The sequence below is a fragment of the Eleginops maclovinus genome, chromosome 24 (genome assembly GCF_036324505.1).
Source record: "Eleginops maclovinus isolate JMC-PN-2008 ecotype Puerto Natales chromosome 24, JC_Emac_rtc_rv5, whole genome shotgun sequence".
Lineage (NCBI taxonomy): Eukaryota > Metazoa > Chordata > Actinopteri > Perciformes > Eleginopidae > Eleginops > Eleginops maclovinus.
This window is the reverse complement of record NC_086372.1, coordinates 5,526,116-5,553,533: the sequence shown is the minus strand read 5'-3', so window position 1 is coordinate 5,553,533 and position 27,418 is coordinate 5,526,116. Positions and strand designations below refer to the sequence as shown.

Here is a 27,418-nt window from a genome sequence, read left to right as displayed (position 1 = left end):
ACACACACACACACACACACACACACACACACACACACACACACACACACACACACACACACCACTCTCTCACCCTCTCTCCTCTCTTTGCTTGCTTCTAAGGCTGAGGAAAACCCTCCTCGTGCATCAAATAACTCTGCCTCCTTCTCTCACTCAGCTGCTATATTTTTTATAACACAACCATCAAATTCCTCTCCTGACATTTGCCTGCATTTCCCAAACAACTAAAAACCATAGGATGGTTTGAAGTGAGGCCGGGTAAAAACTCCCCAGATATTTAAACACTAGAGGCTTGGATATATAAAATTAGGGCTCCAAATAATTCCCTTTATAATGTATAAAAACAAGACGTTACTGTGGGAGGAAATGTTGGTTTAACTTGTTGGTTTATTTATTTTTTGCTATAAAATTGATTCAGTAATGGAGAAAAATAATGAGAAGAGAATCAATAGAGAGAGAATCTCCCCGATAGAGAAGTTTTCCCATGTAGTCTGTTGCCCGGGCTTTCCTGTTCTTCTGTCCGTGTCAGAAGTTGTAAAAGTTACTGGAAATACGGTTTGGTTTGGGCGAGGGGTGGCAACACGGCGTGGATTAACGTCAGGGGTGCAGTGCAAGGAGCCATGACCCCTCTCAGCAGGTTCCTCTCCCCCCTCTTCCTCCTCTTTGCCCTATCCTCCAGCCCTGCTGCGTCCTTCTCTGCTCCGTGGCTCCCTCCTACCGTTCTTCACTCCCATCTCCCCGCAACAAATCACAATCTGTTTACAACCCCTCAGGAACACTCCACAACTCTTCTGGCTCCAATTGCACATCTATTTATATCAGACAATGCAGAGAGCTGGCATCTCTGATTTGAGACCCAGAGTCTATGAGCTCCACACTCTTTAGGAATAATAGATGTCATACTGAGAGCAAAATGAGGCTTATTTTTTATTTTTTGGAGCGTGACAATGAATAGGACGGGGTTTCACAGTGAATTTAGCAGCAGGGTGAGATGAGAGGCAACAAGTAGCACATCTGTTGACGCTGGAAAATAGCTGCGGTCGGCTTACTGATTGGTCTCTGAGGGTGGGTAGCGTGAACATCCGCCTACGTTACTTTCTCTCCTCCTCTCAGCTGCTGTGAATTAGCCTCCATGCAAAACTCCTGGAGATGCTAATCCCGCTTATAAAAGCCCGGATTGTGAGCACCGTGACCTCTTACAGGATGAGACGGGGCGGGGAGGGAAGAGCGAAAGGTGCAGGGAGTTATTTTGTTCTGCCAAAAAAAAAGCAAGCTCCAACTTGTCCAGGTCTCAATGACATCATGCGACGGTCTGCAGCGCCACAGCTCCAGAGGAAGGAGACGTTGAGGCAGACACACAACTCGTGTGAAGGTGAAGGTGCCGGACGTGCAGGGACTTGCTCAGGTCTTTGGGTTTATTTTAAGCCTGCTTGGCCTGAGTGAGAGGTGAGCCTTGCTTTTAAACACCATTTAGAATCTTGAAGCCATGCAGACAGATGAAGGATTGATCAAATCTGAATGGTCTACAGATCTAAATCAACATTCAAATGTGTGCATAGTTGAAGATAAAGATTAGGCGTCACCAATATTATCAGTTTTAGACAATTAACAAGTCTAAAATTCCATATTTGTGGCAGTTTTACAGTTTAATTAACCTCATAGGACTCCGTTAAAGTATATTCATTCAAGAAAGTTGATTCAAAGCTTCATTAAAAAAAGCTTCAAAAGTGAAATCCCTTTTGCTACAGCCTTGCATGTATCATCCTCTGCCACGTAATAAAACTGCAATGATTCATTTTTAGTTTCAAATTGCTTTTCCACCATAAAAAGTCTTTTTATTTTTAAGGGACAAGAAGCACCTTCGCTTCCATTAAGACATTCTGGTCACCGTGGCTTTCCCTAGGTTAGCTTGCTAGCTTGAATTTGGTTATTTGAAAAGGCTCCAAGGTCCGATTTACATCCCAGAACTGCACACCAACAAACGTCTTCCTCTGGTTTTGTTAAAGTCACTCGATAATTGCGTCTTAAGACAAAGCTAAAAGCTATAACTTGCAACAAGGCATCTCCTGCGAGGGAGCCGCTGCAGGCTGCAAGGAAGACCTGCTCCAGTGAGATGCGTGTAGACAGGTGCACTCTGCTATGAGGACACTGAACTGTCCGGGTCTCACACACACACACACACACACACACACACACACACACACACACACACACACACACACACACACACACACACACACACACACACACACACACACACACACACACACACACACACACACACACACACACACACACACACACACACACACACACACACACACACACACACACACACACACACACACACACACACACACACACACACACTGGAGGCCATGCAGCTCTTGTATCCAAGACAACAGATTTCCAGAATATCTGATGAAGTCACTCAAGTGAATTTCAATATTTTATCACCCGTTTGCTCGAAGGCACTCGGAACAAAAACATGTGAGTTTGGGTCACAGTGAGGAAAGAGCAACAGGCTGGTGGTGGTGGGGGGGAATTATGAATCACTTTTACTATTTCCATTTTCTTCTCGGTGGTGAAACATGTAAGCTGTCTCATTATGGGATTAGATAATGCCCCGTGCATATATTACCTCAGACTCTCCTTCACATTACCTCATCTCCATCTGTCCCCCCTGTTATTTCTGTCCCTCTCTCCCGGTGGAGGTAGAGGAAGGTATGGTAAATAAAGCATGACTGTGTCTTTGCAGAAGCAGCAGATGGAGAATATTTCGTGTATTCAAAACCTCATAAAAAAGGAAGCTCTGACTTGTTCTGGGACTATCTCAGCCCCTGCATCAAACAGCCCGCAAATATATGCACAGCTGCTTGTTTTGGTGTATTATTTGGCAGCCATTCCTCCTGAGACATCCGACAACAGTTTTCACATTCGCCTACATTTGGGCGGCAGTGTTTCCATTCAACAAAATGGCTCTGCATGAATCAAAACGTGCAGGAGTAAGCATGGGCTCCTCGGAGTGCTGCATCAGAACACACATTTAAAGTATTTCAATAATTATCCGGAAACAACAATCACCTCAGTGACAGTGTGCATGCCAAGTTGCTCGGGATGTGGTTAACAGGGAAATCACGTAGCTCCACACACACACACACACACACACACACACACACACACACACACACACACACACACACACACACACACACACACACACACACACACACACACACACACACACACACACACACACACACACACACACACACACACACACACACACACACACACACACACACACACACACACACACACACACACACACACACACACAGTGTCCAACCTGTTGGGATGTGGTTGAGCGCCGATGTCTTCAGCACCTCCAGCGGCTGCTCCTTTCCCAGGATGCCCTCTGTGGGAGAGAGAGCACACTCCGCTTCAAATATGGTCCGCAACATTGAGACGAGCTTCACAAAAACCCCCGGTTACAGTTCCGAAGCAGAGCGTGCGCTTCAGGTCATCCGCAGAGCCGCGCTCGCATGCCACCGCGCGGCTGCTGCCTCCCGAGCAACTGCCCGATGCATGACCGGAGAAAGAGCCGAGCTGTGAGACTGCAGAGAGAGACGCCCGGCTGCAGGGGGGAGAAGCGAGAGGGACGCAGAGGGAGCAGCCTTCATCGGCGCCCGCATATGTGTGTGTGTCCGGTGTGTGAGAGCGGGGATGTTGGACTGATACCGCCTGTGCTCAGCATAGCAAATGTGGCTGGCAGCAGCAGAAGAGAGGGAGAGGGAGAGATGAGGAGGGGGGATGAGGAGGAGAGGGAGGGAGAGAGGTAAAAATAGCTCACCCTTTTGTGTATAGCAGCACATGCAGAGAGAGCACACACACACACACACACACACACACACACACACACATGCAGACACAAAGACACTCCTCTCCTGTGTTTGTGTGTGTATGCATGCGTGTCCGTGTGTGTGTGTGTGTGTGTGTGTGTGTGTGTGTAGGCTGTAATTATAGTGGCAACATGAAAAGGCTTTTGTAGCTGCCGAGCCCTGGGAAGACATGGCTATAAAAAGCAGAGCGACAGAGAGGGGTGTTGGAGGAGGAGGAGGAGGACGAGGAGAAAGAGGAGGAGAGGGGGAAGACAGAGGTAAGGAGGAGGAGGAGGCGATGGAGGAAAACACACAACGAAAAAAGGCGCAAAATAAGGGGGGAGAGGATGGGATTGACATGCATCAGGACTGCACACATGTGTCACTACGTACACACACACACACCCTCCAGAAGAGTGTATTTTCAGTAGCACCTGGTCCATATATATTCCACATCAGAGGCGCAGAAAACATGCAATTATTCCTTTGGATGGGAGATGAAAACCCATGTACAATCCCTCCGGAGGAATAAAAAAAGGGAGGAAAAACAGGCGAGCATTTCACTGTGCATGATCTATTTCTGGAATTCTCCCTGGACCAGACTGGCACACACACACACACACTTAATTAGCCGCGAAGCTGGAGGATGCATGGCGCACTGATTATGTGTGTGTTTTTGTCTCGCACCAACTTTGCATGAACGGCTGCACCCATGATGCACCAATCCCTGGCTGTGGACTCGATTTTGGAATCTCCCTCAACTCTTTTGCCTGACGCTGACACACATTGCTCCCGGGTGAGGAAACAAGCAGGTGCTATTCAAATTCAGACGGGTGGAATCAGCGGTGACATATACCTGCAGTGTTTGGACACCTCACCCAAACAAACACAGCAATGACAGCCGATATCTCCTAATGGGCCTATTCAAATGACACACACACACTTCCTGGGTTTTGCAATGTAAATGAGGTGTGTGATGACACCTGTGGCTTGTTGGGGTAATCCAACGCCCAGGCTTTTTGGCACAAGTTGCTGCTTTACATCTGCGAGTGTGGGGAGTTGGAGTGGACGGAGAACTTGCGGTTAGCTTCAACAAAGCGCTTTCAGTCCAGACCACAGGGCCGATACCTCAGAGGCACGTACAGGTGTGTACGAGGCCGCAAACCACCTACACAACCGCCACAGAGAAGCACACATCAATCTTGGATGTAGCCTAGTTACCCAGCAGCCTCCCTCCCTCCTTCTCTTTTCTTCTTCTCTTTCTCCTCCATCCTCCTCTCCTCCCCGCTCCCACTGGGCGAGCATCGGGAGACAGGGAGCTATAAATAGCCGCGGCTAGCCTCAGGCAGAGAGCTACCTCTTGTTGAAAACACGCGTGTTATGATGGGCGCTGTGAATGGGGGAGAGGAATGAGCTAAATGGGGGAGTCTGCTGCATGGTGAAATCAGGTTGAGATGGGACTGCATGTTAACAGAGGCCTTATTTAATTAAATCAAATTGATTTTCATATGGATTTTTGCTGTATTCTCTTGGCTGATTTTAAATGTTATTTTACAATGTGTTTCTGCTTTCAGTGTTTGTTGTTTGTATGCCTTGTGTTGCCTTTTTTATGTTGGATAAACAAGATTTTTTTCTTTTTCGAATAATATATTTATTGACTTATCTCATTTTTTTCCCAACTCAGTAATGCCACAACAATTACATGACCCCGCACGTCACTCTGTATATTTTCCACATTTATTTAATCGTTTTAAAGCATGTAAACATTTCCCAGTAGAGGCACAAAATACTAATATCCATATCTAAGTTTAGACCAGTATGTGTGCAGTTATGAGTTAGGGTTTCTACTTTATATTTAGCAAATATTGGAGGAAAATTAGGCGTTGTTTTGGGGGTATATGTGTCCTGTGCTTCTGTTCTGGCACATATGGATAAGTTTGTTTTTGAACAAAGAGAGACAGTGCAAAGAGAGGAAGGATGCTCCAGTCTCATTACATGCAGGGCACTTCCCTTGTTCTGGCTGCTCGGCCCAGGGTGACTCCAGCAGAGCAAGGTGAACCAGACAGGAACAATACGATTAATCAAACACGCTTCTCCTTGAAGAGCCTTTTCCTCTGGGTCGCCAATTTGCTTCCCGAGGGCGGCCAGGCTGACGTCACGGCGGCTGATAAAAAAAAAAGGACGGGTGACCCCTGAACAGTTTGCACCCCCCGCGAACACTGGCATGTATACACAACCGTCTGACCCTCGAGTCATGCTGGGAGAATCGGAGAGCACAGTGGAAATGCAATTTGCCGCCGCGTCCATGAGGTGCTTCGTTGTGAAAGCCGTCATTTCATATATAATCACAGAGTAGTTGGGAATCTGTAGAAGACTGAGGGTGCCCATTAAGGTCATGAGGTCAGTATCTAAAGCTGCAGACATGTTGGAGTATTAAAAAAAAATGCAGGCGGGTTTTATTTCCTGCAAACACATTTATGTCCAATGCATTCTGGGATAGATCTTACCCGATGTGCGTGTTAGTGCCACACATGGTTTCTGAAGAGCTTTGATTCCCCGTTAAGGGGTCAGTATCTGGGCCCTACTTCCCACAATGTACGCAGTACCACAGGTGCACTGTTAATCATCTGCCGTTTGGCACCGTGCAGCCCCATGTCAAAAGGCACCGGGAAAGGGCTCCGAGGCGGGAGTGTAAACCGTAATTGCCGCTGACAGCTCGCTGGCAGGACACAGTGTATCCCGTATCCCGAGACAAAAGACACAGGGACAAAAGACGCGTCCCGTTCCTTTCATTAGCTCATGCTCCCTCTCTGCCGTCTCTGTCCTGACACCAATTAAAAATCAGAGCTCTTCTGGAGACATACACCCCGTAGACAGGCCGTGATTGGGTGTTTGTTTGTGGAGCACGGGGGTGTGGCGGGACGTCATGGGCACCACGTTTGATTTGCACAAGGACAAAGCGGAGATTGTGAAGTAAGGGGACTGATGTTGCACAAGAGACCCCCCTGGGTTTTGTTCTGGGATGGACTGTACCGCCAAGTCGGTCGCACATGAGAGGACAGCAGTGTCTGGCAGGAGGAGGAGGGGCCACAGCGCTCGGATGCGTTCGGAGATTTAAAGAGGCCCTGTTCTGCTTTTTGGGGTTTTCCCTTCAGAGGGTCATATAGGTTTATGTGCTAGGGGGAGTTTCTCTCCCACACACTCCCACCCCCTGCCCCTTCCGGACTCCTTTGTTTACCTCCATAACATTGTGAGACCACTATGTCACACTCACGCTCCCATTGGCTCGCGCTCCAACACATTGTACATCGTATTTAACCTTCTCTAAGAGGTTGACCAATCACAACAGAGCCAGTTAACCAATCAGAGCAGACTGGGCTCTGGTTTCAGACAGAGGGTGAAAAGAGGTGCTGCAGCACAGGCAGTACGAGAAAAATAAAGAGCTTTTTGAACATTAAAGCATGGAGACATGTCACAAAGAGGCACTAAATACAAATATGAACCTGAAAATGAGCAGAATATGTCCTTTAAAGTGGATACCAGACAGACGTGACATTGAAATGCACTCACAAATATAATGATTGTTTGTTCGGCGTGCATGCACGTGGACATGTCTTATGTGTGTGTGCTGTGTGTGTTTCTAAATATATATTCAGGGATAAGCCAGGCCCTTTATGTTGCAGCGAAAACCTTTAACCCCTTCACCCCTGCAGCTGAGCAAGCGTGTGTGATCCATGATCGGCAGTGAAATGTAGCTAAGTACAGAAAATGCTCCGTTTGAGCTGAAAGCACACAGTAAAGCTCACACACACACATAGGCTCACCTAGTGAATCTCAAAAAGCACAAATGAACCAAAGAAACCATAAAGCAGTCAGGTGGGCGCATAGATTCTAGTTTACTTTAGACTTTTGAGAAAATTGATAGGGAAGCTTCCTTTTTCTGCTTTTCTAACATCTGTCTGTGGAGGCCTTCCTGTGGCAGCTCTACTGGACCAGCTAGGAGTTATGTGCCTTGCTAAAGGGCACCTCAGGTTCCTGTTCCTGGAAATGTTTCTCCTGATGTCTGTGAGCTCGCTCCCTAAATCTCTATAATAACGCTGCAGCAGCGTTAATAGTATCTGGCAGGTGTAATAAAAAGCAGATCCATATATAGACTTATAGGCATCAGGAGATCCGTACCGCACACAGTGTATCAAACTCAGGGGTGACACCCAAAGATGGGACGGTCAATTGCTCAGTTGTGGGCGGGGTAGTCTGATATTTTAGTATAAGCCAGTAAAGAAGTAGCACAACAGTGCAGTAAGTATAAAAATAAAGTATTATAGTCAAATGTATCCCATATGGAGGCAGAATAAGTACATTTTAGCTGAAAATACTTCTGTTATTTTACTTAAGTATGATTTGAAATGCAGTACTTTTACTTGGAATGAGTATCTGACATTAATGTATAGGTCGTTTAACTTTTTACCTACAATTTCTGTGTTTTTTTTGTCAATGTCACGTCATATTACTGTCAATCTCAAGACAGATAGAAAATTAAATGTGGTTACCAGGAAATAAATATTTGGCCAATGATGAAAGCCATAATACAAGTGCTCTGTTTATGTGTTGCTTTCGGCAATAATGGATTTGGTATCTATAAAGGCATAAATTCCCAGCAGTTGGAAGATGGAAGTTTTGATATCCAAAGATTCCAATGGAAACTGGCAGGTGAAGAAGACAATTTCCTTTAACTAGCGTCCATAAAGCTAATCTTGATTAATGCCAAAGCCACCCGACGAGTCTGAACAGGACCGAGATCTGACTGTGCAAAGTCACAAAGCCTGCAGTCAGAGTAAAGAAACCAAAATGATGCAATCTCCCGACCGTCCAGATTATTTTACACTTCGCCGTTTGTGTTGTGTTTTAAAGTTGTGTAAAGCTATAAAAAAAAAACGGTTGTGCTTGTAACCTAGATACCGCTAAGCCTTCGAGGAAAGAGCAGTGTGTCAAGTCCATCAGTTCACCACCATAAAAGGCGCTCACGCCCACACACACACCCTGCAAAATAACGCCGTAAAAAATCTGAGCAGATTGTATCCTGCTGCTGCTGCTGCTTCTGGTGGTGCATCATCATTTTGCTTTTTGCATATAGCGCTGCAAAGTTCAAACCTCTCATTCACAAATAATCACTGACAGTACCTTGCACTTACTGGCCTCAGAGTGTGTGTGTGTGTGTGTGTGTGTGTGTGTGTGTGTGTGTGTGTGTGTGTGTGTGTGTGTGTGTGTGTGTGTGTGTGTGTGTGTGTGTGTGTGTGGATGACTCATCCAGTTCTTTCTCCAGCGGTAAACACTGCAGACTTTCCTGGAAAGTCGGTGCAGTTCTGATTAAGAGGAAAACAAAAAGGCTGCCAGCGAGCGGCTTCACCTCCCCTCCTCAGAAAAGACACCTGAGGAGGCCGCATGCCCTTCACATTTATTTCATTCATTATTCTCACTTATATTGTATATTGCCTGCATCAAATTCACAGTGAGCCATTTGAGGTGAAGTCTATTAGCTAATAAAGGTGGCAAAAAGCCGACATGAGCGGTGAATTATGGCCTATTAATAAAGACATTTTATACCCGTCGGAACATCATCCCTTCATTTCTAAGAGTATCCTCTTTATTTTTCTCCAATATGTGGTTTGTGTAGTTTCCTTTTTTATCTGCGAGGGTCACCAGGAGCTGATAAGGTGACCACAACCACAGAGAGGCCCCAGAGGATCATGGGAAATACATGATGATGAACACTGAGTATAGTATAGTATTTATAAAAAATGAAAAATATATTTATATAAAACGCAAGAAGTTAAATGTCCAAAAATACAGAATATAATAAAAAATAGTATAGAAAAAACAGGTTAAATTAAATTTACAAAATTAATTTGTATTCAAAAGATAAGAAGTTAAAGTAAAATGTAAAAAAATGATGATAATTAAAATCTTTGTATAAAACATAGGTGGTTAAAGGTAAATAAATTAAAAAATTGAAAAATCGAATACAAATATTTATACAAAACATAAGAATTTAAAGTAAAATGTCAAAGAATAATAATAATTAAATTGAACAGAAACATTTATGTGTGCAAATTAGAAAAAAAAAACGTAATCAGTGAATTAATCGTGCTTCTGTTTCGAATGTGTGTGCAGCAACAGCTTGAGTTTGCATGGAGTCTGACTGCGAGTGAATTTCATCCTGAGCGTGACATTTACAGAAAACGCTCAGCTCCATCAAACATGGTCGACATGTTAGCTCAATGCTAAGCACAAGTGTAAAACAAATGTCCCCGGCTAACGCGCTAAAGCTCTTTGCACACAGGGTAATCACTCCTGCGCAAACACTGCGAGCGTATCAGCCTGACCCGCTTTTTGTTCTGGGAAATATAAAACCCGACAAAGCGTTTTACATTTCACTTTTTCTAGGAAGAGATTTATGGTAAATGATATTTAATCTAAAAATCCCACCGCTGCTGTAATAAAGAAAATGAGTTAGTGGTGGATGAAAAACACAGCGTGCTGGTAAGCTCATTTACAGATTAAAACAACAGAAAAATGGCACACAGTTAAGCACGCACAGCTGCTGCATGAACTGTGTGAATGAACACACACACACACACACACACACACACACTCCAGGATGGTACATAAGTGCAAAAAAAGTTGGCAGCTTTTGGAGGCTGTAGCAAAGCCGTGGATGTGAAAGTCCCATTGTTCACCCCGAGAACAAAGCCAATGTTGTTTAATTGCCCTCATTAAAAAAACGAATGAAATCTAACAGCGGCAGACGACCCTGACGCAAGCGAAGGCCACGGGATCAATTCCCCGGCATCTATTTCTCAAAAGGATGAATGCTTCAGCTGAAAGAGACTTCACTGCCACGAACACTTTACAGGAACTGCTCTGACAGGCGCCACAAGGCCGTACATCTCGTATCTTTAAATGTGTCTCTCTGTGCGCCGACTTCCAACAAGTGTGTCTCCGAGCTGTCATTCAAACCGGAGAAGCAACACCTCAAATCGACGCCCACACTCGGCAGCTCTCCGAGGACCGTCTCCAAAAGAGACAGTGAGAAACGGCAGCTGCTGCTCTGAAGCGTCTCTCCTGGACTCTCTGAAGATCGCAGCTACTTCTGTTTCTGGCGAGAGGTGAGCTAACGCAGACTCTGGGACGACCTGTAGTGGGATGCGCAGTCAGAGGAGGGCAGCGTGGGAAATTAAAAATGTTATTTTATTTTGACAGCAGCTCTACCAGCTGATGCAGCCCCTGGCCAGGAAGAAGTGAGGTTTCCTGCCCTGGCGGAGCTCAGATCTGGGCATTGAATCAATATCAGGCTTTGTCTTCTTCCAACAGAGCCGTACTCTGATAAAAAAATAATAATACAGGTATTTTTTGGGCATTTTAGCCAAAAATTAGGGTCTTTTTTGCCAGTTTTACTCATCAAGCTACTCATAGAGGCAGGAATGACTTGTGAATTACTATTTATTAATAACTTGCTGGATAGTTAATGTTTGTACCAGTGGTCTTGAATTGATTTTCCACGTGATGGAGCACGTTTGTATGAGGAACTCATCCATAATTGTGTGACATGAATATGCTTTGCTGCTGCTCCTGTCTACAGCAGAACATGGTTTAGCTCCATGGCGCTAACTTCTTAATTCGTCAGCCCTGGGATGAGTGAACGTGTGAAGGAATTACAAAGGGCTGTCTAATCCGGGGTTGATCTAACAGTGTAATACGATATGCTCTACTTGGGGACAGGGATAGGGGCACCATGACGAGGTGTATATGGACAAAGACTGAAAGGAATAATTAAAGAGGCCCTATTCTGCTCATTTTCAGGTTCATATTTGTATTTTGTGCCTCTACTGTGACATGTTTATATGCTTTAATGCTCAAAAATTGCTTTATTTTTCCCATTTTGCCTAGATTTTAGCCTTTGCAGACCATTTACATGCACAAAAACCAATATAACCCCACTACCAGGCCATCCTACCTAAGAAAAATTGACAATTCGACCGCAACCTAAATATCCGCTCAGTGGTGCGTTCATATGTTGGTGATGCCGGCAGAGGCCGCAGCTCGCTCACCTCCCTCGGGGCCGCTGGTTACCTCAGCTGTGGTATTTATAGTACACACACTCCCAGGTGTACAAAGTAAACACGGATGACACCGTCAGGTACCACAGCAGCCGCGGCTCACCTCTCCATCTGCCAGCCGCTCACCGAATCATTCATCCACAACTCAAGCTTCTAAAGTGAACTTGATATGGTGTCAAAGAGAAATCTCTCGATGAGCGCGCGTTAGGGACTTTTTTCTCTCGCCCTCTGGAGCTCAGTCAAATTAAACTGAGCCAATTAACAGACGTAAAGGTGTGTTATTGCTTTTAAACTCAAAATCTAAATGTTCATCCATCCGTATGTCAGCTATGGCTGTATATCGTCCAGTGAAATGATCAGGAAGAACACGCTGCAAAATGACGTCGCTATCTGCCTTTCCGTCACTTTTAGAACTAGAGTATTTATATTCAACGTAATCTTGTATGATTTACTTGTTTTTGTGCACGTACAAATCAAAAACATCTTTTGGATCATTTTTGTGCCGACATATTAAAGTTTTCCCAAGAGAATTCAATGCTCTGGGATGCAAAAAGGCTTAAACTCTTATCTAATCGGCATTAGTTGCCCGCTTAAATCATGGTAAACGACTCTTCCTCTCAAACTGATGCATTAGGCTGTTAGAAATAATTTCCCTAACCATGAATTACAAGCTGCACAAGGTGAAAAAAGCCAGAAACTTAAGTGTGGATTAGTTTGTTTCATAAAAAAGCCAATTTTAATCTGGTCACATGGGTCTATCTTTGCTACCTGTAGCCACATAAAATTCTAAATTACCCTAAAAAAAAAAACATGTTATTAGCAGCGTAACACAATAATATACACCTTATACTCATACTGAGAGACAAGTAAGCAATATGATTACTGGTACTGAACTTACCTTGGTGGCTGTGTGATGTCATCGCTGACAGATCAGGTGTGTGTTTGCAGATTGCAATCAGGAGGCTGTCATCCAAAATGTCCAGGAGTGTGTGTCTGTTTAAATGAGTCTGTGTTGAATATTAAAGACGGTCCGTCAAGAATCCCTCAGGGCTGGAAACAGGAAGTAAATTTCCAGCGGCAGCAGCCAATCCCCATTCGGCTTTTGATTTGGTTACTCCAATCAGATCGGCATCACCTGTACCAACCTATCAGAGAAGAGAAAAAGGAGATTAACCAAAACACATCCAGAAAACCATTGACCTCCAGAAGTGCTAAAAATGACTCATTTCTGGGTTTCAAGCCACAGTGGAAAATAAATGTGATCTGTTGTTCAGGCTCATGCTAGCAGGGCAATAACCTGTAAACCAATCGGGCAATAAATTGCTCATCTCAGACATGGTTTCATTTTGACTGGGGCATTCAAAGACCAAGAAAAATAAATGGAAAAAGTATGTGTATTACTTTCACTTCAGAAAAAGCTGTTCGTCTCATGGAAAATGTGAAATTTGACAGAGTTTTCCTTGTTTGGTTTTTCTTTGTTTGTGCACGACACTGATTGCTATTTGAGGAAATAAATGATTGTTTCTTTTTCTTTGTTTTTCTGAGATTCGTTCTGAATTCCTGGAGCCTGGAGCAGGAGTGTCAGATGTAATCACAACTGGAGACTAAAGCATCAAGTAGAAGGGGTAAAACTGCCCAAGGGCGAGGTGGTTGGGGGGGTGGCGTGGGGCTTGGGGGTAGCAAAGCATGTTCACGCCTGTGTGTGTGTGTGTAGGGCCTCAAAAGCGGCATGGATGCATGTGTGTGTGTGTGTGTGTGTGTGCACTGAGGGGGGTGGGTCTCAAGACAAGAAGGGCGAGACAGTGCAGCCCCAGGACAAATTGCCCCCCAAAAAAAGTCGGTCACTGCACAGTGCACGCACACTTAAAAGCAAGGCGAGGGGGGGGGGTGGTCATGTGTGTCACGGGGAGTAGCAGACTCTCCAGGGGGGCTTCATGCAACACCACTCTCCCAGGGCGTCTCATCTGTCTCGGGAGGGGTGTTCATGTGTGTGTGTGTCCTAGGCCATTGTCCCTAAAAAAAAAGAGCTTGCTTGATGCAGGGTGACAGATCTGGGGGGACAAGCCAGCCCTGAAGCCTCAAAGTGAAGGAATAATAAAAACAAAGACCAGGAAAATGGGTTAAAACCACTGGTGTGATGGGGAATAACACCAGAACTAGAAAAACTAAATCGCTAACTTGCATTAATTAAGACACTAGCTGCTAGTTACAAAAAGGTGGGTGCACTCCGGTCCAAACTGTTTCAGCTATAAAATGATCAAATCCACCAGCTTTGACTAATATTTAATCCTAAAAAGCATCTTAAAGACACTTTAAAACAGCCTTAATATGCTGCTTTTATGTTGCTCCAACACCCCCATTCACAAAAAAAAAAGATTGACGCATGCAGAGAATTACCACCGCCCATCCCGAACCATTCACACACTCTCTCTCTCTCACACACACACACTCACACAGGCCTGTACCTTCCTTTTACCCTTTTGTATCGCGTATAAGAAGGATATAAGGAAACACAGGCGTGTTAGCACTCTGTATGTTGCATTAAAGCCTAAGGCTCGGCCGCGCACTATAAATAGCTCAGCAACAATCGGCATAATAAACATCGCCCGTCCAACCCCCCCTCCTCCTCCCCTTTTGACTGCTTTCACACTTCCCGCCCGCTACAGTGCAACAAACCGTATGGAAATGTCCAGCTAAATGCTTTTAGGAAGCGTAAATACTCCTACCAGAAGCAGACACGGTTCAGGTTCAAGGGAAGCCGTGAAAATGTGACCGGGAAGCCGAAGCCGAGGCGGAGCAGAGGGGGAAACTTCAGCCGGACATTGTTTTGATGAATCCTGTGTGCGCGTCGCATCCCTGCATGAATATCAACATCAAAGCGGAGCATTCATCCCAAACACACACACAACACACACCAAACTCACCTACACGCGGCTCCCGGAAGCCAGTCGTCCCAGCGTGTGTCCCGCAGGGCTTTTATTTCTCTCCCATGGCTTTTTCTCAGCGCAGGGGGGGGACAAAAAAATCATCTCCTGACAGATTCCGCCATACTGGATTTTTGTTACAGCCCCAGCGTCACATGGAGCAACCCTGCATTCACTGGAGGGCGGGACCTGTGCAGCGAGACTGTGATAAGGTATAGTATTTGGGTAATGCACGTTCATAAGGAAGGAGTCTATGGGCGTGTGCTATATGCTGTACCAGTGTAGTAGTGCAATATGTAGTGGTGTAAAGTAACTAAGTACATTTACTCAACTACAATACTTTTCTACTTTTACTTGATTGCCGGACCTTTGCTTGTAACAGAGTATTCCTACACTCTGGTATGCATTATGCACTTCTAATGTAGTCATGCTTTTAATAACTTTATGTTGCTTTACATCTCATATAACTGCATCACAAAAATACATTGTTATATCTATTTGTCTTGCTCTGTGGCATTTCTATTCAGATAAAATAAGATATCTGCCACTGTCTGGTGACTTTAAATCCCAATTTGTTAATTTATATACTCTTACCAATATCAATATCATCATTATTCATTTGGGAATTTATTGTACTATATTATTAAAACCTTCCACCAACAGCAAGTATTTTTTTATCCACTTAATAATTAGTGTGTCTTTGCTACTCAGAAGTTATTTGCAGTGATTTAATAACACCATTGTGATCATGATAGCTTCAAAATGCTTTATCATAATCATAAAAGGCTTATTTCCTACAAGTGTTTTCCAAGTTTATGGTAGTTTTATTATCATTATTAGATTGCTTGAATATTGTTGTACTATTAGGTTTATTGTTGTACATTAAAATAAAATACAGGACTTTACCTCCACACAAGTGTTGAATTCATATATCCATTCAAGTCAGTGTTAAAGGAATCCAGGAGATGTGAGAGGGAGAAAATCATACCCCTCAACATGTCATATTGTATTACCAACAGCAGAAATAATTTCCCTGCCTGAGATGTATTGTGACATTACTAACATTCCTTCCATTATTCAGCGTTTTGTGGCAAAATGAAACAAAGGTTTTTATCCATTTGTTGCACATTGCAACATGAAATGCCTTCCCCACCGCGTCCTCTAATCCAATCTGCTTTTATTTTCATTACTTTATATTTGATTGTGCATCTCAGCAGCCACCCACAGGCGAAGCTGCAACACCACTTGCTGGTTTAACCTGACTTTATTACTGTGATGCGCTAACTAGTTTCTATATATCTGCATTCAAATGGAGTGTTAACCCCACAGCTGTGCTCTGACTGATTCCTCTCATACCTCCAGACTTATTTGACTAAAATTTGAAATGTTGGATTTGATTCAGGATGGAGATTGTTATGGATATATTTTCCAACTATACCAGGAGAGAATCTATTTTTAACCAATTGATCCATTATGTTTCATGTTATTTTCACCATTAATCCAATATTTTCAAATTATTCCTCCATTTTATTGCCCTGAAATATAATTTGCACTCTCCTGTGTTCATACGAATACACCTGCCCTGCCTTTCACAGTTCCTGCATTGCTTTAAGCGTCTGTTTTAATAATTTATCCATTATTTTTGTATTTTATTTTTTTAGCTCTGTGCTTGGATTCATTAGTAATGGGGAGGCCCGTTGGGAGAGCCGTATCCATAGCAACAGAGGATTATAATTTGTGTGGATGAGCTATGGAGCGCCCGGTTACGTAAGGCGGGTCGGTCTTGGAGGCATCTCTGATGTTGTTGTGCTTGAGTAAGCTCTTTATGTTTAAACCCTGTTTGGCAGCAGACAGTCTCCATCTGTACGCGGTATATAAAAACACTCATTTACACATCTGAGAGACGCTTTGTTGATATGCTGGACAACAAACTAACTTTCAACCACTTACAGAAATAATTGATGCATGTATAAGTTGTTGCTAGTGCTAAATATAGTTTAATTGATGTTTGTGCAGACCTTAAGAATCTCAAATCTCCCTCTAAAAAACGTAGGCAACTAAATGATGATGTAATTATAACCAAACCTACTGTGAAATATTCAAATGTAAATCAAATGAGCTTAAGGCACATAAAAAACATGACTCTACATCCATGCTAGTAGCGTTGGAACTGAACGCTAACGTCCTGCTAAGCACTCTCACCATTACAATGCTAACTAGTAGCCTAGCTATAGCTTGTCTCACATGTTAGAAATCTAACAATTGTAAACGTGGCAGCAAACACAGCTGAAGTTGATATGAATTTCAGAACTTTTTATGGTATTCAGCAAAATATTGAACACAAATCAATCATTGGTTCATACAAATTTGATAGTAAATTAAAAAATGTATCAATGAGATGCTTAAAAATACATCAACTGGTTGAGATATTTAAATCTGGACCAGAAAACAGTTTTAAATAATGCAAGAATTATGTTAACTGACAACTTTTATCCTGAAATACAATGTGACAGAGAAGCACAAAGTTTATAACTATCTGTCAGGGAGCACTTATCAGTCTTGGACATCTGTATTGTCCAGGGACTTTTGCTGACGTGCATATAACCCTCAAATGTGTGTACAATACGTCCATGTGTGTGTGTGTGTGTGTGAGTGTGTCCAGAGCAGTGATGTCAAAGCAGGGATTAGATTGGCTTATATTGCCCGGAGCAGCACATTTGCAATTCAGTGAACATCACACTGTGTTTGCCAAAGCGCTTGATTATGTGAGTTGAACTCTTTTGCATCGAGGTTAGTCACCCTCATCCCCCCAAGGGTACTATGGAGGTGAAATCATCTGTACTGAAGAACCTTACATGGCTCTGGCTAGAAACACACATCCCTGAGGCGAGGTGTTCCAAAAATACTCCATGTTTTTGGCCAGTGGCTGGAAAAAGGAGCAGCAGCGGGGATAGAAAGTCAACAGGCGAGCGGCCTGCTCAGACTACCGCTCTGCTACCACAGCAGACACATCACACACTCGCTGAGGACCAGACCACTTGCAGTACACACACAACCGGCTGTTAGTGGTTTGAGAAGGGAAACCGTCCTGTCACCCAACGCGCTCCCACATGAGTCAGGCGCAGAAGGCAGACAAAGCAGGGCAGACCTCAGCAATATGAAGAAGCCTCGCCAGCAAGAAAGAGAGTAGTGAAACACCTCACACAGCCATTTTCTTTCATGTCATATTTACAAAGAAATTACTTAAATCTTTACAGGATGCCATGAAAAGGCAGCGTTTAAGAGAGAAAAGGAGCCTCGGTAGAAAAGGTTTCTTACAGTTAGTTTAAAACTTTCCATCAAAGCCTCGCTGAGCTGCATGGAGTAATTACCTCTCACACTGAAACAGCTCCCAGGCTTTATTACTGATACTGTGTGTGTGTATGTGTGTGTGTGTGTGTGTGTGTGTGTGTGTGTGTGTGTGTGTGTGTGTGTGTGTGTGTGTGTGTGTGTGTGTGTGTGTGTGTGTGTGTGTGTGTGTATAAAGATGAATATGCCTCCATGTCCTGGGCAAGCAGTGTGTTTCCATGTGTGCGTGCCTATAAAGTATCAGCACTCCAGAGTGTCCTGCTTTTCAGACATTAACCAGCTTGCAGGAGTGATAAACTGAGAAGTGTTTTTATGACGGGTCGCTCCTGGAAGCCCACCCAATGTGCTGCTACACTGTGTCTGGGTAAAAATAGTCAAAAAGACAAAGTGGAAAGCATTCAAAGCAAGAAAACCTCCACCAGTGCTGAACAATCCTGCAGTTTGCTGTCACACCCGAAAGGCCCCCGTTTCTATTGACGAATATGTAGGCCTAGTTGCTGTTGAGTTTTGGAAGAAGTACTCCTGATTGATGTTTGGTTGCCCGGGGGAATGAATCACATGTTTTCTAAGGTCAAAACCATCTCATGATTTCTGCTGCATTTATGGAACTTCCTGTTCCTCCTGACAAACGACTATATTCTCCTGCATGAATAAACCTGTGTTTGCTGCAAAGGACATCTCTAAGTGGTTGACCAATCACAACAAAGCCAGCCTGTTAACCAATCAGAGCAGACTGGGCTCTGGTTTCAGACAGAGGGTGAAAAGAGGTGCTGCAGGACAGGCAGTAGGAGAAAAATAAAGAGCTTTTTGAACATTAAAGCATGGAGACATGTCATAAAGAGGCACGAAATGCAAATAATAACTGGAAAATTTGCTTCATATATCCTCTTTATTAACAAATTGATCTAACACTGTTGGAGGCTTTTAAATGATGTAAACAGTAGCTGAATAAAGTCCTAAAGTCTGTGACCGGTGTTCATGTAACTTTCCAGCGTGAAATCCATGCTCCTCTTCCATGGAGAGTTTATAAACCTCTCACTCACTGCAGATTTAAACCGTCTAAATAATGTACACCCTGATGTTTCCACATCTCACCACAGCATGAGACGGTTGTATTTTTCCAGGGAACGCTCGCACTGGAGAGCCAGTAAAACTTATTTGGGCATGCCGTGCGTGAGCCCTGCCAGCAGCCTATAGCGAGGGACATAAAACCCCAAAAACTTAAGTAGACAAACTGTGTTAAGTGATCATAAAATACCTCAGGCCAGGGAACTGTTGATGGAGAGATTGAAGAAGAGAGGGGGAGATTGTTTTGAAATGGAGAGCCCCTCTGCTTCTAATGATATTCCTGTGGTTTACTGCAGCCTCACAAATATCTCTAAATGTCAACCTTAAGAGAAGTTTGTCATCTGGTGAGATTTAACCGAGGAGATCTTGCAGAAATCCCTCTCACTTTTCCAAATCCACAGTATTTGATAGATTTACCATCCACAATCTGTCTAAACACTGCCATCTGACTTATAGATGGATTATGAGACAGTGAGCCCCTGTGTGCAGACAGTCATCATCTTTCCTATCAGAGGAAGACACACTTTGTGATACTTTGGCCCTTTTTCTCTGTTGTTTTGTGCTCTTTGCAGTCCTCAAACACCTCTCAATTGTTGTTGTGAGCCTCTTTGTGGCCATTTTTGTCTTACTGTGGTCTTTTTTTAGGTGTCTTTGACGCAGTTTTGTTCATTTTGTGGTTATTCACCCACTATGGTGACTATTTTGTGTCTTTTGAGGTTGTTTATTTTTTCTTTTCCGGTCTTTATGTCCCCATTTGTGCTTGTTTTGTGTCCCGTCTCTTCATGGTGTTTTTGTGACTCTGTGGTAGTCTTAAATCTCTTTGTAGTTGTTTTTTTCCCAACATCACTATTTGAGTCTCTTACTGTTTGGTACGTGTCTCTTTGAGCGACATTTTTTGAGGGTGAGGCCAGAGGAAGCATTGACATTTTCATTAATCTATCCATGATTTGGCTGTCCAGCCCATATCATGATTAAAGGAGCATAATGCCTTCACATGTATGTACCATAAAGTCAGACTGAAACGGACACAATATGACTGTTACACAATGAGGAACAACTCTTAGTGATATTTTAAGAGCAAATGTTTTTTTGCACATGCAAGGACTTTTACTTCCTATGCTGCTTCTGGAGAAAATACTCAGCAGAAAATAGGAGCTGCTATGTGAAATATAATAAAAAAGGGAAATCTGTTACATGCATGACAATTCAATTAAATAGTATTAGCAGCAGAAAAATATTCAACCTTATTCAGCAATGACACCTCAACAAGATGTACAATTAAACTCAGGAATTGAAATCAGCAGGGTAAATATGATACATTAAGAAAGAACATGATTAGCAAATAGCATTTAAATAGCTTATTCTGCTATATATTCCATGGTTTCACCAGGTATGATTATTCTTGTGTATTATATGTTTATTAGAATATGCTAGGCTATTTAAAAATATTAGGGGAAATATATATATACGCTTCAGCCTTTTAAAACAACTTTAAATACATTCCCTATTGTTATTTATATATTTTCGGTGCATACTACTGTGAAAAATAAAACCAAAGAAACTCATTCATTATAAAATCTTCCTTTTAAAACCTGTAGCATGACTTGTAAGGCTAGTGTGGCTAACCATTTTTGTAATTAGTAAGGCTATTATACACAAAACAAGAAACAGATTACTTTAGTGTTAATACCAATGTTAATAACTAAGCTCCAGCAATTAAAACACACTTTAAACGAGTATTTTCTGAGAAGTATTACCTTGTTTTTATTTTGCAGGTAGACAACAGCGTCATTCTGTGGATACGGAGGTGAAGTACGAACTACGTCATCATTCTGCGTCTGTCTCTCCAGTCCCCGCAGCATGTGAAGAAACCAGGGGGATCCAGTTTGATATTTAAATCCTGTTTAATTTAAATCGGAAAGTGTTGACTTTATCCTTGTAAGACTTTTTAACCAGCTATCATAAAGAGAGGTAGCCTAGAGTCAGGTTAGTTTGCAGTCTTTACTTTCCAGGTGTTTTGCTAGCTCTTAGCTCGCTAACAGCATGGATAACAACATGCAGGGAAATTCTGTTGATGTGCACGGAGATGAGGAAATTATTGAAGTCATCGACCTCAACGACATGGATCCTGAACCAGGTCAGTTAAAAAATGGTGAACAACTCTTAAAGAGTCACTTATAGGCGATGTTTTTCTCTGACAACCAGTGACAAGCTAGATATTTGATTATGGTAACCAGCATTTTAAGACAAGTTCTATTTTACTTTATTAATGTTTTATCTGCAGCTATTTCCCTTGCATTATCACATTTGTTACTATCTTATTCTACAGCACATTGCCACGATTGTTGTTATGAAATTATATATTTAGCAAATGTATATGTTACATATTAGCACTCCAAAAATCACTGCTTCTGGACTTTATGCTACTTTTATATTATTATTATTATGACTGTAATCCAACAACTTTGTATAATAATATTTATGTATTTTCTGTTTGTATTTATTAATTAATACATAACGTCAAGTGAGGAAGGGAGTTAATGTCCATGGTAGTTCCATAGCCATCTAATTGGTTTACAATGTCTGAAAATAATAGTTTTGGTGTGGTGATTTGGAATTGTTTTGACGTTTTCCATCTTAACTTACTTTATCTCTCTCACTTAGATGATTTGGCTGATGGCCTGGAGGACATTGACTTTGAAGACGACGGAAACGTAGGTGATGACGAAGCCTGGGAGACGGAGGACGAGATGGAGGCAGAGCAGGACGACAGCGAGCTCACCTTCTCCAAACACAAAGGTAGCGTCTTGCCATGATTTGATTTATCATCAGGCGGAATCAATTTGTTAGACTTCTAAAATGACTGTCCCCTTCCCCTCTGTCCAGGCTCAGTGTTTTGTGTGAGTTTGGATCCTGCGACGAACAGCATGGCTGTCACAGGAGGAGAGGATGACAAGGCGTATGTCTGGAGGGTGTGCGACGGAGAAGTCCTGCTGGAGTGCACGGGTGAGAGGCAAAGGCAGACTAAGGCCTGCAATACCAACAAACATGATTGATTGCCACATTGAGAATAAAGCTATAAGACTCCTACAACAAAGCTGAATCTGTTCCTGCACTGTATATCATATTTGATCTGTTATGTCATGATTTATTTTTGTTGCCACAGGTCACAAAGACTCGGTGACGTGCGCAGTGTTCAGCCACGATTCCTCCATGGTGGCTACGGGGGACATGGGCGGTTTGATTAAAGTGTGGAAAGTAGAAACCAAAGAGGAGATCTGGTCCTTCGAAGTGGGAGATCTGGAGGTACGAGCCTCAGTGTTTAGTTTGTGCATCTGTGAGCACTTGTGTTTCTTTTTATTGGCCCCAGAGGAATTTATGAGGAGATGATTACCACATAGGAGGAAATAAGCGATCAGATCAGACATTCCCCTCCTTCAACAACTCAGCAAGGCACCCAATGCGTGATAATTATACGATCTGCTCATCCACCACATGTAAAAAGCTGCAGTGGGATTTACAGGCGAATAATCTGTTAGTTAATTAACGTGTCTGCTCCGCTTCCTCCTCAGTGGTTGGAGTGGCATCCCTGCGCCGCCGTGCTGCTGGCGGGAACAGACGACGGCAACATGTGGATGTGGAAGATCCCGTCAGGAGAGTGTAAAACCTTCCAGAGCGCTGCCAGCCAGGCCACCTGCGGAAAAGTGCTGCCCGACGGTAAGAGGGGAAAACGAGACACTGTTGTCGTATCGGTGTAAAAAAAAAACTAAATCATATTTTCTATCTTATTCCAGGTAAGCGGGCGGTGGTGGGTTATGAGGACGGGACGGTACGTGTGTGGGATCTAAAGCAGGGAAATGCAGCTCATGTCATTAAAGGTGAGTCGAGCAGCTTTTTACTGTTGGTACCCTTTTTTTATTTTTGGCTTTTGGTAGTTTTTCTAATATCTTTTATTATAGACAAGTTTCCTGATTATTTCTATATTAGTCTGTTGGCCTTCAAATGTAAAACAAGTAATAAAAAACATCTGACATTGTTCAGTCAGTCCAAAACCCAAATATATAACATTTATTATAAAATAAAACCAAGAAAATGAGTTGTTCTCCATATTTTTGAGTGTCTGTGCTGCTGACTATAACTGAGAAAACACACTTTGTTTCATTGCTGATTTGGTTTTTCCCTTAATACCAGGTCAGGACGGCCACCGGGGGGCGCTCACCTGCCTGTCCTGCAACAAGGATGGCTCTCTGGTGCTGACGGGATCAGTGGACGGAGGCTCCAAGCTCATCAACACAGCCACAGGAAAGGTGGGTGTCAGAATAATGACATAATGTATGTAGTAATACAACAGAGGGCAAACTCACACACTCCCTGTCAATATATGTGTGTGTTAAGGTGGTCGGAGAGTACTCGCTGGACGGAGGCAAGGTCAAAGCATCGCCACATGACGAGGAATCAAACTCCATCGAATCTGTGGGATTCTGCAACATGTGAGGAGTTGTAAAATCCTCCAGGAATAATGAATACATATAAAACCCTGTTTCCTGTACTGGTGTCTGATCTCTCTGGTGTGTTGCAGCCTGCCTCTGGTCGCCGTGGCGTATCTGGACGGGACTCTGGCTGTGTACGATCTCTCAACTCAGGTCATGAGGCACCGCTGCCAACATGAGGTAACGCACAGCAGGAATTCAATTATTTAAGGATTAGCTCCACGAACAAGAGATTAAGGATCTTAAGAGACATGCTAAATTTCCTCCCTGTGGTCCTCCAGGCCGGCATCGTTCACCTGCAGTGGGAGGACTCTTCTTCTGTGGTGTCCACCTGCTGCTTAGACGGGGCGCTGCGCCTGTGGGACGCTCGAACCGGCAGCATTATGGCGGAGTATCACGGCCACAGCGCAGAGATCCTCAACTTCACCATCAACAGGTGACATATCGTTCCCTCTTAAGATGTCAATAAGCCGTTTTTAATCACTAAATTATGATTATTTACCCTTGTTTTTGTTTTATTTCTCCCTCAGGGAAGGGACTTTCGCCGTCACTGCTTCTGGAGACAACCAGTCGAAGGTTTTCTGCCTCCAAAGACCCGACCGCTAAAGAGAGCAGGAACAAAAGAGGAGGAGAGGAAATATTTCAGGAGAAACAGCAAAGACATTTCATAATCAGACTTTACTCCCTTCTCCTCAGGATTTTAAAATGTTCTCCGCATCTTATCTGACCTGCTGCAGTAGGATCGTAGCACCCAAAATATGTTTCCCTCAGTTTCCATCAGTTGTGCTTGATTGGAAAATGTTTAAAAATCTCTCACTGAGAGAGAAACATCAAATCCGATTGTTCATCGTCTCTTTCTTAAGTGTCCTCTTGTTCCCGAGTTTAAGAGAGTAAACAGAGACTGAAGAGTGATACATTACAGTGTGCTTTTCCTTTGACACCCCTTTTATTTTCTGACCTGATTCATGATTTTAGAGATAAAACACAAGACAGAAAAGAGGAAATTCCTTTGGTTACAAATATGATTTCTTCCATAATTAGAGTTTGTTTAATCTGTGTGGTCTTCCAGCTATCGCCATGACTCACCAAGTTGGGATGTCAGTGTAAATACAAAATAATAAATAATATCCTTTCTTCTGGGTATGTTAGTTCTTTACTATGACTCTGATTGCTTCCTCCATTTGTTAAAAAAACGTATGGTGTATGTGGGGGAGAAAAACATCTCATTTCAAATGGGCTCTTTTGTTGTTTAGTCTATGATTGTATTCCGTTTTAACTCAAGATGGTGTTATCTTTTTTATCAGATGTGAGTAAAAGGAATCTGGAGAAAGGGCTCTTAAGGAAGTTTCCCAAAATCTCAGGAGAGTCAAAAGATTGTAAACCTGAGGGTGGTGAGTAAAAGCATATTAGCTCTCTTTGTTTTTGGCAAATACCCCGCCTTTAATACCAAATTTAGATCTGTCTCCAATCTTTAGCCCTAGGTGCCTCCACAAATCCTATTTAGAGCTTTATTAAGTCATTACTCCTGTTAAAAACCATATAAATCCTCCTTTCCTCTCACTGCAATGAGAAATATCAGTGTATTATCTAGTTTAAATTGACTAAACTGTAACATATTACCTGCAAATACATTAAAACATGAAGCCCCAATAAATTGCAGTGAAATGAATGATGGAATAAATTATTAAATGTCTTGCATCCATTTTTATTTTTACAAAGATTACAAAGCCAGGGGGAAGGTGTACTATTTCTCGGAGAAGTGTAGTGTTTCCAAGATTAACGTTGTACATTCCCGAGAAAAAAACCAGGAAATTCTATGAGATTAAAGCGGCAACTCTACTCGAATAATTCCCCGAAGATTTAGAGAAAATAATCAGATTAGATTAACCTCATCACACCTCCTGATGCAAAAGGACTTTTACATTTCAGGGAATATTCTTGTTTATTTCAACAATAATACATGGTATTTAAAGTGGCTTTTCCTGGTGCTCAAGGTCACGCAAATATGTCTTGTAAATTTGGTTTTGTCCAAACCTCCCTGCAGGCTCCATAAACATATAGAATAGCACTTATATGTTGTAAAATCCCTGTCTAACAATTACGCTTTCTATTACCAAGTAGATTAGGACACAATTAGGAAACACATTAGCTCACTTTGCTATATGCTTTAACACAGGCTAAGCAGCTGCTCAAAAGTGTATATGTGTGACTAAGTGTTTGCTAACATATTTATCTCTGCGTGTTAAAGGATGAGAGCCTTTCAGAAGAAAAGCTTACAACGTTATGTACTTTAGCTCCGCAGTGACTCACTGAAACATGATTGGTTACCCTCTCCCTGATAAAGACCACAAAGGAAACGTGATTCAGTCTAATGTACGGTTTCAAATGAATTTTCAAGGCCAAAACCTGCCCTGTTCCTCTTACTCTATTGTTCTGTTATTTTGCTCCTCTCAGCTATATGAGGAAGAACAACCGGCAATCAGCATCCTGTGCACAAGTGCTTCTTCCTCGTACCTGGATCCTCCGCTCATGCATTGTGTCTAAGTGTCCATGCATAACTCACCGGGACAGGCAGGCCGTAAAAAAACCCTTGCACGCACAAACATGTTTGTGTACTTTTTGAAGGCGTTGTAAAAATAGTTGAGTATGGTGATATATAGTTAGAAGATGATGCACCGAAAAAAATGTATTTCTGTAGTCATGCCATGTTTTATTGCATGGACTAAACTCAAGTGTTTTAGCAGCATCCAGCTGGGCCAGGGGATAGAAACACCTGGCAGCAGGATCTTTTCCTCATCTGTCACAGCCGTGTTTGGCCTCAAAGGTCACCGTGTGCGATGAAGACAAAGGCGAGGAGTGGCCTAAAGGATTATCACCTTTAGACTGACACGGCCGATGCCTGATCTATTAAATCGCAGCTCATTGTCTGAGGAGGTGGTTCGCTGAAAACAGATGCCAAACAAATTGGTTGTGCAGAAAAAGACAGGTGCTGGTGCCAAGGTAAACATGTCTAGAGGAAGAGGAGGCCGGAGATAAACCCATTAAAAACACATCTGTTTCACACTTTGCAGAGACAGTAACGGAAACATTATGAAGGAGGGATTCAGTTGGGTGACAAAAAATTTGAATCATTTTAAATTGAGAAATAATTTGTTTTATTTAACAACTTGGGGTTCACAGCTCAGTCTCTGCTTCTAATAGAAGAGAATTGAAGGGTCAAATTGAAGTGTGAGGTTCAAAATAAAAAAACAGAGGGTTGACATGATTTAGTGCGGAGGATAAATGGTTTGAAGTATTATTGGAAATGGAAATCCTAAAAAAAAAGAGTTGTGCCACAGTCAATGGAAATTCCGCTAAAGTGTAAGCCATGACAGTTGGACTCGTGTTATAGCTAACGTTAGCTAGCTTGACAAACACGCTTTGAACTCCTTTGCCAGCTAGAGATTCTGTTGAGGACTTAAAATTAATTATATCACTTTCAATATTTCCACTGTGTATGAAAAAATAAGATTAGATCATGTGCTGTTGAGTAGGACCCTGTGTTCCAGAGAAGCCTAAATGCTCCATCTTCTCCTTTGTAATGTGAAGAT

The 27,418-nt window shown here is 42.8% G+C and overlaps 2 protein-coding genes across 4 annotated transcripts in view; one reads left to right on the top strand and one right to left on the bottom strand.

Annotated features, from left to right (window-relative positions):
• Positions 1–15,053, bottom strand: part of LOC134860830 (histone deacetylase 4-like) — a 38,512-nt gene extending 23,459 nt beyond the window's left edge. The window contains exons 1-3 of one of the 3 annotated variants that reach the window (XM_063877653.1): positions 14,923–15,053; positions 12,897–13,143; positions 3,350–3,418 (exon numbers count right to left, since the gene is read on the bottom strand). In XM_063877653.1, coding sequence (XP_063733723.1) covers positions 3,350–3,418; positions 12,897–12,918 — 91 coding nt within the window. In that variant the 5' untranslated portion in view covers positions 12,919–13,143; positions 14,923–15,053. Of the gene's footprint in view, positions 1–3,349; positions 3,465–12,896; positions 13,144–14,922 lie in introns of those variants that run through there. The other 2 variants (XM_063877654.1, XM_063877652.1) reach the window with 2 other exon arrangements.
• aamp (angio-associated, migratory cell protein) lies at positions 14,662–24,984 on the top strand. Its single transcript, XM_063877655.1, has 12 exons — positions 14,662–15,134; positions 21,114–21,475; positions 22,003–22,137; positions 22,225–22,344; positions 22,505–22,644; positions 22,911–23,055; positions 23,133–23,216; positions 23,530–23,645; positions 23,734–23,828; positions 23,918–24,008; positions 24,110–24,264; positions 24,359–24,984. The coding sequence occupies exons 2-12, from the start codon at positions 21,382–21,384 to the stop codon at positions 24,432–24,434; spliced, it is 1,251 nt and encodes a 416-aa protein (XP_063733725.1). The 5' UTR covers positions 14,662–15,134; positions 21,114–21,381; the 3' UTR covers positions 24,435–24,984.
• Positions 24,985–27,418: the final 2,434 nt, after the last annotated feature.

What these genes read in the sequence shown, in the direction of transcription:
- aamp (XM_063877655.1), top strand. Translation starts at nt 21,382, where the DNA reads ATGGATAACAACATGCAGGGAAATTCTGTTGATGTGCACGGAGATGAG. An exon ending in AGTCCTGCTGGAGTGCACGG is followed by an intron (nt 22,345 to 22,504) that starts GTGAGAGGCAAA and finishes TTGTTGCCACAG; the next exon opens with GTCACAAAGACTCGGTGACG. An exon ending in TCGAAGTGGGAGATCTGGAG is followed by an intron (nt 22,645 to 22,910) that starts GTACGAGCCTCA and finishes CTTCCTCCTCAG; the next exon opens with TGGTTGGAGTGGCATCCCTG.